The sequence below is a fragment of the Typopeltis vanoorti genome, chromosome 14 (assembly GCF_054136105.1).
Source record: "Typopeltis vanoorti isolate ZY-2024b chromosome 14, IOZ_Tvanoo_1.0, whole genome shotgun sequence".
Classification (NCBI taxonomy): Eukaryota; Metazoa; Arthropoda; class Arachnida; order Uropygi; family Thelyphonidae; genus Typopeltis; species Typopeltis vanoorti.
Genome location: NC_143562.1, coordinates 24,577,779 through 24,592,500, shown reverse-complemented (window position 1 = coordinate 24,592,500; position 14,722 = coordinate 24,577,779). Strand labels below are relative to the sequence as shown.

Here is a 14,722-nt window from a genome sequence, read left to right as displayed (position 1 = left end):
GGTGGTTCTCCGTGGAGTATCAGAGCACATACATACAGAAGACATAGCCGCCGATCTCTGCTACCAAGACCTACCACCCATCAAGGTCAGCAGAATGACCAGAGCAGACAAAAGTCCAATGCCACTCGTCTTTGTAGAGATCCACCAGGCTTATTAAAACATATATGACCTAACTTCAATTTGTAGGCTAAAGATAAGCCCAGAACCACTAAGAAAACGAACCTCATCAGGACAGTGCCACAGGTGCCAAAAGTATGGTCATACGCAGAGATTATGTAAAGCAGAATACAAGGCTTAAAATGCGGGGAGAGCCACCCCACCAAGCCAAAATCCACTCCAGCTAATTGTGCAAACTGCGGGGGCCCGCATCTAGCAAACTACAAAGGATGTATACAACACCCAAAAAACAGACTATCTGCTCACTCTACTAATCTACAAAAACCAGTAGCTCCAACTCTTCAACCCTCCAGAGGTCGACAAAACACGATACAAAACCAACTGCCGCAACCAGAAGCCCCGATCAAAACAAACCTCAATCAGCAAACAAAGTCCTACGCAGATGCAGTCCGCTCAACAAAGACCACTCAGGAGCAATACAACCCAAATTTAGCAGCTGTCATCACGAACTCCCTTGCAAATATGCTGCAAGACTTCAGCAAATCTAACCCCACATCGGACTCCAGAAAAAGATTTCTACAAGAAACCCAATCCATCCTAACAGCTCTCATAAATGCATAAAAATAAAACCACTCCAGTTTCCCTACAGATCATCGCTTGGAACGCGAACGGACTTAGAAACAAGATTCTGGAGCTCCAAGAGTTTGCACTAAGATACAACCCAGACATCATCTTAATAAACGAATCCCACTTAAGACCAGCAGACAACCCCAAAGTTAGAGGATACCTTCTCCACAGAAATGACGGAATAAACTACAGAGGAGAAGGCACCGCCATTTTCATAAAAAACCACATCGATCACCACTCTCTAACCAGCCTCTCAACCAAAAATCTAGAGCTCACAGGAATAGTGGTAGTACCCACTACCTCAGCTGGGAAACTAACACTTTATGCAGTTTACAACCCTCCATCAAAGAATCTACTACATTCAGATCTAGATGCCGTCCTAGGCAATAAAGATCAAGTCATCATTGCCGGTGATCTAAACGCGAAACACCCAGCATGGAACAGTAAAACCACCAACAGAAACGGCTACATACTCTTCAGCTACTCCAGTTCAAATTATGCAGTGGTGGCAGGCCCTGCAGAACCAACACATCATAGTACGTATGGCGCAGCCGACATACTTGACATTGCTATATTACAAAATATTAAGCTACAGTATGGCCTAGACTCTTTAAACGAGCTGATATCCGATCACAATCCAATCCTGCTCCAGCTGGGAAAGCAAGAACAACTGCTACCTCCTCTCCACTCCTTCATCTCATGGAAAAAACTACCGGAAGTACTATTGGAACACATTGGACCTGTCCCTCACATCAGATCCGTAAAACAGATTGAAAATGCGGTCAGAAGCCTGATCCAGCGGATCAACACAGCCATAAAGGTTGTCACCTCTACCAAAGCTACTCTTAAGCCAAACCGACTATAAGAAGACATCATGGATTTAATTAGGAACAAAAACAAAGAAAGGAAAAGGTACCACAGCACCCGTACACCTCAGGACAAAAAGATCCTCAATAAACTGAACAATGAAGTTAGAGAAGGACTTAAAGCTCACAGGAACGAAACATGGGAAGCCAAACTAGCCTCTTTATCACCCGGCGAACACTCCATCTGGAACGTATTAGGAAGTCTCAGAAACAAAAACAAATCTCTTCCCCCCACTCAAGTCGGACATGGGAACAGTACACACGGACGCAGAAAAAGCTGAAGAAAAGCAAAGAACCTAGAAAAACAGCGTAGATCTACATACGACAACTTGGACTTCAAGCATGTCTATAAAATCCACCTTCATGTCAGACATGCACTGAAAGTCACCGATACGTGCAACAACATACCTCCAATCACCTCCCCAGCGGAAATCTATGAAGTTCTAAAGAAGCTAAAGAATAAAAAAGCCCCTGGCCCAAATGGCATATCAAATAGAATAATTAAACTGCTGCTCCTGAGAGCTGTCGTATATCTCACCACCATAATCAACGCCATGTTCCGATTTAACTATTTCCCCACCTATTGGAAAGTCGCAGATGTGGTCCCAGTGCATAAACCAGGTAAAGATCCACACCTGCCTGAAAGCTATCGACCCATCAGTCTAATCTCAAACTTAGGCAAAATTGCAGAAAAAATCATCCTCTCTAAACTCCAAGCTTTAGCAAATGAGTTAAATATCCTTCCTAAGGAACAATTTGGCTGTAGACAACATCACAGTACTACTCAACAAATTCATAGGATAATTGAGTACATCACCACCGGTTACAATTTGCACCAGCACACTGGAGCAGTCTTCCTTGACATAGCAAAAGCTTTTGACAAGATATGACACTTGGGATTACTACACAAACTCATTTCAGCAGGCATAAAATCAAGTATCGTCCACCTAATTAAATCTTACCTCCAGGACAGACACATACAAGTCAAAATAAATGGTACAGTTTCAAGTCAGCGACGGATCTCTGCGGAAGTTCCCCAAGGTTCCCTACTGGCACCGATCTTATTCTCGATATATATGGCAGACATCCCACACAACCCAATGTCATCCATCTTAGCACTTTATGCGGATGACACAGCAGTACTTGCCAGATCTCTACGACCACATCTTGTCACTAAAAAACTGCAAGAAAACTTGCTACAACTAGAACAATGGTTCTCCAAATGGAGATTACAAGTGAATCCCCAATGGGGAACCTTTATCTATTCAACACCAAAATCCCCTGGCAAACAGAAACAAAATATCTTGGAGTAATTCTAGACAAAAGATTAACGTTCAACCCACATATCAAAGCCTTATGCGCGAAAGCATCTAAAACCATTGCACAACTTTACCCTCTAATAAATAAAAAAGCAAATTAAATACCAGAATCAAAGTGCTCCTCCACCTGCTGACGATCTTCCCCATGGTGACATATGCATCTCCAGGCTGGAGCCACACATCCAACACCAACATCCTCAGGCTACAGAGGGTGCAACATAGGTGTTTGTGCGTGATGCGCCGTGGTTTCTAAGGAACGTCCAATTGCATAGAGATACAAACATCCCTTACATTTACTCCTTCCTACTAACTACAGCAGAAAAATTCTTCTCAAAGATCTCTACACATCCCAACGATCTAGTTAAAAAGGCAGCAAACTATGAAGAGACTGACCTCTTCAAATACAAGAGGCCAAAAGCCATCCTAAATACTTGCAACAATGACTAATCTCCGTTCCCCCTCAGGGCTAGCTCACAGCTCATAAATCTTTCCTACAATTCATTCTCCCTATCAGACAACGGGGAATAAAAGCATCTTGCTTCACCCTTCTGGTCAATGATGTTATGTTATGTTACATAAGCACTGAATTCTGATATATTGAAATTCTGAAATGCAAATTCTTCTCCTTGAAAAATAATATAATATTGTGAAAACTACCGAAATATTTCCCCTATGTCAATACTATAATATCCATTATGTGGTGGCAGGGATAAGAATAATAGCACATTGTAGCTCATGCATGTCATACGAGCCGACTAAATTGGGTACCCAGGGAGGGTAATGGATGGCAATGCTGTAGCAAATGAAGTGTTAACTAAGGCCTGCTACTGCTGTTACTTTCCTGCCATGATTACAGCTTATAGCACTATATTACCCCAGTAGTAGACCAGGTGCTTTTGACAAGATCAAGATCAAGATAACATAAGGAATCGTGAGGTGTTTGTTTGTTCATCTGATGATGTCTTTGTGTGTAACGTCATGAGTTTGGAATGTTTAGAATTTCCCCGGGGGCATACGTATCAATGGCTTCAGTTCTTGTGTTTTGTTCGCGTATGGAATTATGGGTGATGATTAGAGATAAGGATTCGTGTCGTGATTTGTGGGGCACTTTGAACAATATCAAGATAAGATAAGGAATCGTGTCATGGATGTGTTATCAGGTGAAGATAAGTGACGTCGTTTGTTAGTTGTAAATCAATGACATTATTGATTTGAATGGAAAAGGTTAGAGATAAGGATTCGTGTCGTGATTGGTGGGACACTATGAACAAAATAGGGGTAGGGTGAATGGGGGGAAGCGACATCAGTGTCATGGATATGTGCTGTTATGAGTTGTAGATAAGTAAATAGCTTGCATGTGGCATTATGGGTGATGGTTAGTGATAGGATATAGTTTGGAATTTCATTCGTGTGCCCAAAATCTGTCAGGGACATCACGTTGTGTGTTTGGTTTGCGTAGAGCATTGTGGGTGATTTTAGAGATAAGGAATCGTGACGATATGTGTGTGGAAATTTTGGGGGGAGCATGTCTCTGTGACATCACATGTTGTTTTCGTTTGCCTATGAACTTGTGGGCAATGTTTTGAGATAAGATATCTTGGAATTTCCCAGGGTGACAAACATCTGCTATGTCGTCTAGTTTTGTCTTTGGATGTCTATAGATGGCAGTACTAATTTTCCAATACAGTTTGGAGTGTTTCTTTCCTGTTAAAAGACTATGGGAATTCATAGAGTGGAGTCTAGATGGCGGCAGTGATTAGGCTTTTCTGAATAATTTAATTATATGCTGGTGTCCCTCAAACACACACTTTTCTTTTCCTCATATACAAAACTCATCAGAATATTTTGATTTATCTACATTAAGATCTTAAACTTCATTACTTTTGCTAATTAAAGTTATCTTTTTTTACAAAATGTTTTGACTATTGGTATTTTTAGTTTACAGCCAAGAAAAAACCAAATGGTATTTAAAAAATAAATGAAAATAACCAGAGATGTAAATTGATTACAACCACAACTTTTATATGTAGTCTAGAAATTCTAATGATCATTTAAATTACTTACAGTCTTTCCAGAATGGGGACATCTTGGAACTATCGAAGTTTTCTGACTATTCCAAATTGTTGACTTTTAGCATATATTCACAGCACAAAACACAAGGTCTGAAATGCAGTTGACTCTTTTTCCTTATAGGTTAGTATGTGCTTCGTTTCTTTCCTTCACTCATGATGGCACTGTGTCACTTCCCTTCCCCAATTTGCTGTCCCTAATTGTGAACTTTTCTGACTGGGAGGCTTGGAATTCTCCTGGTCTAACTTGAGGGTTTGATAATACTTCCCACACGACAATCCAAACTTCACCTTTTTCATGACTCACATCCTCCCTGTGATGTTTCGCGCGGTTTTATCAGTTCAGGGGTTCGAGTATGTGAACGAAATGTTTACAGATAACTCAAGCATTGTCAGTAGGTAGCATTAGACAATTTTCTAAATAATTAATTACAGCATATCAGTTTTTCCCAGTTTTTTTTTCTTTTCTACAGCAACCTTTTTTAAGAGTTTTGTAATGTGATGGTTAAAATATCTACAGTTTCTCAGTAAAATAATCAAATTCTTCCAACAGTCGTATTGTTTGAATTTGGTATGACTGTTTTTCTAGTCAGGTGAAGTTATCTACAGATATAGGAACAAAATTGTCATTTTTCAGTTCATTTTTAGTTTATTCAAAATTACAATTCCGTTATTTGCTATGGTCTCCGTTTTTAATTCCCCCATCACTAGAATGTATGGGTGGTAAAGTTGTGAAATAAGTTTCAACTCTCACTCAAGTCACTTAATTTTAACTTTTATCATCTATAGTTGTGTAAAAAGAAAAAAAATGTAACTTCTCTTTATTTTTTGAAACGGTATAAATGTTTTCTGTCTATTTCTTCTTTATCCTGTTTTCTCACACCCAAAAAATTTGTATTTTTGCTTTCTGTACACAGTACAATACCTTTTTATTTTCTATACCAAACTTTTAAGAGTTTTAGTAATGTGATGTGTTAAAATATATACTGTCTCTCTGTAAAATAACCAAATTATAACAGTCATTAGAATTTGGTTCTAGCATCAGTATAATCTAAATATAAAGTTCTAATCAGAATAACTGAGTAAAAAATTCAGTGTGGAAAAACACAACAACAAAAGCACACATCTTAGTTCATTTAAATTTACAAATGCATATTTTATTTTGCTGAAATACTATTTACAAGTATATTCACAGAGAAAAATTCGAAACATGTAATTACCTAAAAATAATTTGCAATCTTTAATATTTAGTTTACACTGTTAACATTTTCCAAAGAGGTCAATAAAGAAAATTTTCTTTACTCACTGTTTCTAGGTTACATTACATCAAAATAGCTGGTCACACAAAACAGTTTTTAGAGCAGGTACCATAGTTAGTAATGCTCCATACATTTGATATTGCATCAGTCTGGAAATGACACACCAAGTCTCCCTAAACATTCTGTGTATTCTTTTGTCACCAAATATACACAAACAGTTTTTGTAAAATGTTCGTAAATGTTCCAAAATAAAAAAATCTTTATCGAATTGAATAAAATCTTGAAGGCCTAATTTTACCATTGATGAATTTAATGATTAGCGATGATTTTCCCCATGATACGAATTGCCGGTAATTCAGTTTCCAAAAATAGTAAATGATTATCAATGTCATACATTTTTGGTGAAAATCTCTCAGCTTCCTCACAACTAATAGAGAAAACTTTACATCCACCAGCTCCTGTATCATCGAGCATTAATTCCCCATCTTCGCATTTCAGAATATAACAGTCACCAAGATCCATTTCATGGTTAACTCTTCTTTGCAAGTAGCCGAGGATATCAGACCACTTCTTGGGTAACTTTTCCCAAGTGGTCCTGGATAAATACATCACAATGTACGTGTCTTCTAAAATAATAATAGGTGTCCATCCTTTTAGAGCTATGTGAAGAGTTTGTCTTGTGCTATTTTCCTGAAGAAAGAAAATTTCAGACTTTTGTGGTTCACTCATTATTTTACTTTACTGGACACAAAACACCACAACACAATCTGATAGCTGCACTGGATGAACGAATTGCAGTAACTGAAAAGGCACTCGACTCATTTGTTTTTCCTTATAGTATTGTTTACCTGACCCTTACCCTGACTGTTCCTTCAAAAATGAAACTTTCCTGCAGATGACTCACAGACATATTTTTACATGACCAAAAAATAAATTTTTTTTTTCTTGTGAAATTTCTTGCCACAAATTAACCAGAGACTTTTTTTCTTTCTTTTGTTTTTGAAAATCTACTCAGTGAATTAAAAGTCTTATTTATTCCTGCAATCCCTGAAATATTTCAAGAAAATGTGTCAACTCTTGCTTGCAAGAGTTGACACATTTTCAAGGACACAGTTTAAGATAACACATTTGAAAAATCTAATGTGAAGAAATTCACACAATTTACTTATTGTTTAGAATTATAGGTATTGGTTTAAAAAAAGTTTGTGTGTTGTAGTGTAATAGAAATTAACAAACCATATTACAGAGCTAATATTCATTTGAAATAATAAGAAATAACTATTTATTTATTTATTTGTGGTGGCTATAAGAAAACGCTAACGGACAATTCCAAGCCTAATCGGAGGATGTCACATGTGTGCGAATTTGTCGTAGGAACTGAAAGAGGACTGAAAACTAAGACTGGAAATTAATGACTAATCTTCAAGAAAGATTAATGAAAATATAAACACTGTGGGGAAAAGAAATTAACACACACTTATTTATTTATTTATTTATTGCTCAGTTATTCTGGCTAGAAAAATGTAGTTAACTGAATTTTAAAGTAAAATAGAGAAAAAAAAATTATGAGTCTTAATAACAAATCTACCAGAATACCATACTCTAGCAGCACCCTGAATTCCAAACAGGAAGTAACACGTACTGTCAACAAAACAGCGTTTAGAATTCAAACCTATGATGTCATTTTGGACAGAACCCGAAATGTACAGTAACTATAAGGAAAAATAGTCAACTGCCTTTTCAGACATTGCATTTGTGTTTTGTTATTTTAGACAGACACTGTACATATTTTAACCCATCACGTTACCAAAATCTTAAGAAAAAAAACTGGGGAAATTGATATCCTGTAATTAATTATTTAGAAAATTGTCTAATGCTACCTATTGACATTGCTTGAGTTATCTGTAAACATTTCGTTCACATACTCGAATTAAAAACGGAATTAAAAACGGAGACCATAGCAAATAACGGAATTGTAATTTTGAATAAACTAAAAATGAACTGAAAAATGACAATTTTGTTCCTATATCTGTAGATAACTTCACCTGACTAGAAAAACAGTCATACCAAATTCAAACAATACGACTGTTGGAAGAATTTGATTATTTTACTGAGAAACTGTAGATATTTTAACCATCACATTACAAAACTCTTAAAAAAGGTTGCTGTAGAAAAGAAAAAAAAACTGGGAAAAACTGATATGCTGTAATTAATTATTTAGAAAATTGTCTAATGCTACCTACTGACAATGCTTGAGTTATCTGTAAACATTTCGTTCACATACTCGAACCCCTGAACTGATAAAACCGCGCGAAACATCACAGGGAGGATGTGAGTCATGAAAAAGGTGAAGTTTGGATTGTCGTGTGGGAAGTATTATCAAACCCTCAAGTTAGACCAGGAGAATTCCAAGCCTCCCAGTCAGAAAAGTTCACAATTAGGGACAGCAAATTGGGGAAGGGAAGTGACACAGTGCCATCATGAGTGAAGGAAAGAAACGAAGCACATACTAACCTATAAGGAAAAAGAGTCAACTGCATTTCAGACCTTGTGTTTTGTGCTGTGAATATATGCTAAAAGTCAACAATTTGGAATAGTCAGAAAACTTCGATAGTTCCAAGATGTCCCCATTCTGGAAAGACTGTAAGTAATTTAAATGATCATTAGAATTTCTAGACTACATATAAAAGTTGTGGTTGTAATCAATTTACGTCTCTGGTTATTTTCATTTATTTTTTAAATACCATTTGGTTTTTTCTTGGCTGTAAACTAAAAATACCAATAGTCAAAACATTTTGTAAAAAAAGATAACTTTAATTAGCAAAAGTAATGAAGTTTAAGATCTTAATGTAGATAAATCAAAATATTCTGATGAGTTTTGTATATGAGGAAAAGAAAAGTGTGTGTTTGAGGGACACCAGCATATAATTAAATTATTCAGAAAAGCCTAATCACTGCCGCCATCTAGACTCCACTCTATGAATTCCCATAGTCTTTTAACAGGAAAGAAACACTCCAAACTGTATTGGAAAATTAGTACTGCCATCTATAGACATCCAAAGACAAAACTAGACGACATAGCAGATGTTTGTCACCCTGGGAAATTCCAAGATATCTTATCTCAAAACAATCTCAAAAATCACCCACAATGCTTACGCGAACCAAACACACAAACTGGTGTTCCTGACAGATTTGGGGCCCCCAAGTGAAATTCCAAACTGTATCTTATCAGTAACCATCACCCATAATGCCATACACAAACTAATCTACAACTCATAACAGCACATATCCATGACACTGATGTCGCTTCCCCCATTCACCCTACCCCTATTTTGTTCATAGTGTCCCACCAATCACGACACGAATCCTTATCTCTAACCTTTTCCATTCAAATCAATAATGTCACTTGTTTACAACTAACAAATAACGTCGCTTATCTTCATCTGATAACAACACACATCCACGACACGATTCGTTATCTTATCTTGATCTTGATCTTGTTCAAAGTGCCCCACCAATCACGACACGAATCCTTATCTCTAATCATCACCCATAATTCCATACGCGAAGAAAACACAAGAAATGAAGCTATTGACACATATGCCCCCAGGGAAATTCTAAACATTCCAAACGCATGACATCACACTCACAAAGATGTCATCAGATGAACAAACAAACACGTCACGATTCCTTATCTTGATCTTGATCTTGTCAAAAGCGCCTGGTCTACTACTTACCCCACCAGTACATTTTCCTATAGAGGTAACGGGGAATATGAAAAGGATTCTCGCTTCGCCCATCTAGCAAAAAAAAAAAAGCACTGATCCAAAATATAAATATAGGAGGGTAACAGATGGCAATGCTGTAGCCAATGAATTGAGGCTCATCTATTGCTGTTACACTGCCATGACCAGAGCTTATTTTTCTTCTACAGATAACAGGGAATATGAAAGCATTCTTGCTTCATCCATTTAGCAAAAATAAATAAATAATTAAATAAAAAACACTGATCCCTTGGATCATTGTTTTTTAAGTTCTTGGATCATTACCTGTGTTTGTTTTTCTTTTTGGAATAGGAACAATAAATTGCATATTTAGTGTTCATATTATGTAACACACATTTATTGATTATATAAAAATAAGTACATGATAAATTGTATTAAAAATGTTATTATAGCAAATGTTTTTTTGAAAAACGTTTTGGGTACTTCTGCTGTTAAGCTGTTCAAGGAAGGGGTTTTTTGGAAAAAGTGGAGGGGAGGGAAGGTGAGGCAATGTGGGAGAATTAATTCGAAAAAAAACCCGGGTTTTTATATATATATATATATATATATATATAATATTATTATTAAGGGTGGACGGAGCGCTTTTTTGGAGGGGGAGAGATGGAAAAGGGGGTTGAAAATAGGAATTGTGTTTTTGAGGAAGGGGCAGAGTTTATTGGAAAAGGCGTCAGGGGAGGGGGGATTAAACGGCGTGTGAGCCGTTTCGACCGTTCGTCATCTTCGGAACACATGGGGGACATGGAAGTCATGTTGGCTTGGTGTTTCTGCCTTTGGAGTGTTTGTGTTATTGCCTACTGGTTGGCATCGTGATCTCATTTTTATGTTATGGAGCTTCCCACAAGCTTTATATTGCAACTATCTTAACAATAGGTATAGTGAAAAATGAAAATTCCTTTAAATAAGCAAAGACAGGTAGGACAATCAAGACTGTTATTGATTATATAACAATTACAGAATAAATTGAAGAGGCTGGAACTGTGTAATTATGATAGGGGATGACAATTTAATGTTAAGTTAATGTTGTGTTATCTACCCTATAGATATAAAATCATAAGCCTGTTTATGTAATGTTTTTGTGTGACGTTTTCTGTCAAGTTATTTGAAACGTTTTGAAACTCAGGGGCTACCCTGAGTGTCGAGTCTTCAAAATTCGAGTCATCAGAATTCAAGGAGAACTTGCCTACCAGTCCGGAACTTAGGGAGGGTTGGGGACCGTAGGCGCCGGAGGGGGTAACCCCCTATTGAGTCATCAGAATTCAAGAAGAACTGGCCTACCAGTCCGGAACTCAGGGATTAGGCGTCAGGTAAAGCTGCCATATCTCAAATACTAATTATTATTTTAGCAACAGAAAGAATGAGTATATTAACTGCTAATTTTGCTTGTTTCAGTTACTCCAAACTGCGACAGGAGAATCATGAGTTCCATGGCCAAAAACGGATCTTTCAACAGTCCCAATTTTCCTGCTCCTTATCCAGCAAATATTCATTGCATGTATCACTTCCAAGGAAGAGGAAAAGAGAGAGTCCAAATAATATTCACGGAATTTCAGCTGTATTGGAGTGATCAGTCCAACCCAGAGTAAGAAATTGCATCAGAGTCATTATTATTGTCAGGTGTACTATCACAGAATGCCGCGCACACTGAAGTATTTCATAGCCATATAGGTTTTTTTTTAATACTCTAGATGATCAAGGTCAAGCTTTCTAAATATTTGCTTAATTTTCCAACTACATTGAGGAGTGTATTTTTAAAGGGAATAATGCTTTTCAGTAGATATATTTAAAATAAGTTGAAAAAAATGTCTAAACAGTTATTAGTTAATGATAACAACAATAAAGAACTACAGTTCATTATTAGCATCAATCTGAAAGTTTATTTTTCACTTGGTTAGAGTATAATAAATTTAGTTTAATCCTTTATCCAAGTGTGAGCAAACAAAGTTTGCGCCTGAAAGTATCTTCAGGACTAGGTTAAGGTGGTACACACCAGGGCAACTCGTTGCAAAGGTGAAGCAAGCTACTAACACTCCTATCTCAGTATCTCCTATAATGCAAAACACATCTCCTTGCGGATATGTCTAATGTTATGCATTAAGGGAAGGGCCACTACCCAGACTAGTTTCGACCTTTATTGAGGTCTCTTCAGTGGGAGCCAGGCCCAAGTGGAGATATCAGGCAGAAGCATTAGCAGGTCATCTCTACCTATAGGAATTGCCAATTGGTGTGCCACCCTTTTTTAATAATTTACTCTGGATTTAGAGAAAGATGTTGAAAGTTTATTTTTCACTTGGTTAGAGTATAATAAATTTAGTTTAATCCTTTATCCAAGTGTGAGCAAACAAAGTTTGCGCCTGAAAGTATCTTCAGGACTAGGTTAAGGTGGTACACACCAGGGCAACTCGTTGCAAAGGTGAAGCAAGCTACTAACACTCCTATCTCAGTATCTCCTATAATGCAAAACACATCTCCTTGCGGATATGTCTAATGTTATGCATTAAGGGAAGGGCCACTACCCAGACTAGTTTCGACCTTTATTGAGGTCTCTTCAGTGGGAGCCAGGCCCAAGTGGAGATATCAGGCAGAAGCATTAGCAGGTCATCTCTACCTATAGGAATTGCCAATTGGTGTGCCACCCTTTTTTAATAATTTACTCTGGATTTAGAGAAAGATGTTGAAAGTTTATTTTTCACTTGGTTAGAGTATAATAAATTTAGTTTAATCCTTTATCCAAGTGTGAGCAAACAAAGTTTGCGCCTGAAAGTATCTTCAGGACTAGGTTAAGGTGGTACACACCAGGGCAACTCGTTGCAAAGGTGAAGCAAGCTACTAACACTCCTATCTCAGTATCTCCTATAATGCAAAACACATCTCCTTGCGGATATGTCTAATGTTATGCATTAAGGGAAGGGCCACTACCCAGACTAGTTTCGACCTTTATTGAGGTCTCTTCAGTGGGAGCCAGGCCCAAGTGGAGATATCAGGCAGAAGCATTAGCAGGTCATCTCTACCTATAGGAATTGCCAATTGGTGTGCCACCCTTTTTTAATAATTTACTCTGGATTTAGAGAAAGATGTTGAAAGTTTATTTTTCACTTGGTTAGAGTATAATAAATTTAGTTTAATCCTTTATCCAAGTGTGAGCAAACAAAGTTTGCGCCTGAAAGTATCTTCAGGACTAGGTTAAGGTGGTACACCAAGTGAAAAATAAACTTTCAACATCTTTCTCTAAATCCAGAGTAAATTATTAAAAAAGGGTGGCACACCAATTGGCAATTCCTATAGGTAGAGATGACCTGCTAATGCTTCTGCCTGATATCTCCACTTGGGCCTGGCTCCCACTGAAGAGACCTCAATAAAGGTCGAAACTAGTCTGGGTAGTGGCCCTTCCCTTAATGCATAACATTAGACATATCCGCAAGGAGATGTGTTTTGCATTATAGGAGATACTGAGATAGGAGTGTTAGTAGCTTGCTTCACCTTTGCAACGAGTTGCCCTGGTGTGTACCACCTTAACCTAGTCCTGAAGATACTTTCAGGCGCAAACTTTGTTTGCTCACACTTGGATAAAGGATTAAACTAAATTTATTATACTCTAACCAAGTGAAAAATAAACTTTCAACATCTTTCTCTAAATCCAGAGTAAATTATTAAAAAAGGGTGGCACACCAATTGGCAATTCCTATAGGTAGAGATGACCTGCTAATGCTTCTGCCTGATATCTCCACTTGGGCCTGGCTCCCACTGAAGAGACCTCAATAAAGGTCGAAACTAGTCTGGGTAGTGGCCCTTCCCTTAATGCATAACATTAGACATATCCGCAAGGAGATGTGTTTTGCATTATAGGAGATACTGAGATAGGAGTGTTAGTAGCTTGCTTCACCTTTGCAACGAGTTGCCCTGGTGTGTACCACCTTAACCTAGTCCTGAAGATACTTTCAGGCGCAAACTTTGTTTGCTCACACTTGGATAAAGGATTAAACTAAATTTATTATAGCATCAATCTGTTCCTCATCTCCATACTTCTATGAAAATTGAAATCTACCAGTTTTTTTTAATTGTCATAATATTTAAAAACTAAATATAGAAACTAAGTATAGAAATTAAGTATATAAGTTTGGATTTTTATTCATGAACTGCTAGCTTTCAACAATTCCTTTGTAAATAATGGTTTTATAAAGTTCATTTTTTTCGTGTTTTTTTTTTCATAAATCGAAATGTCCATAAATATAAAGGTAAATATATGTTTTTCATTAAAGTACTCTAAAGATGTAAAATGTTATTATAAAATTTTATTACTATACAAGCATGCAATCAGCTTTCTAAAAATATATTTATTTATTTGGATCAGAATATAGTCCATAGTCCACACTGTTGGATTCTGAATATATACAGGTTTAAGTAATTATTATTTGCTTCAGAATCCAACATGATCTTCCATCACAAAGGCTAGATTTGTAAATATTATTTAATGTAATTCATTTATTTATAATTTAATATTCATATAACTACCTTTAATTTTATCTAATATTTAATTATTAAATCAAAGATATATGTATTAATAATGAAAAACTGTATTAAATATTATTAAGCTATTTTATTTATTACTATGTTAATATTATAATAATTTGTATTCAATATTTTAACTGCGCATTAATTGAAATGTAAATATTCTCTATTTAT

The 14,722-nt window shown here is 36.7% G+C and overlaps 1 protein-coding gene across 3 annotated transcripts in view; it reads left to right on the top strand.

Annotated features, from left to right (window-relative positions):
• LOC150099311 (suppressor of lurcher protein 1-like) overlaps window positions 1-14,722 on the top strand; it is a 118,105-nt gene that overhangs the window by 85,525 nt on the left and 17,858 nt on the right. For all 3 annotated transcript variants that reach the window (XM_090403642.1, XM_090403641.1, XM_090403643.1), the window contains exon 9: window positions 11,432-11,621. In XM_090403642.1, the coding sequence (XP_090259768.1) occupies window positions 11,432-11,621 (190 nt within the window). The remainder of the gene's footprint in view (window positions 1-11,431; window positions 11,622-14,722) is intronic.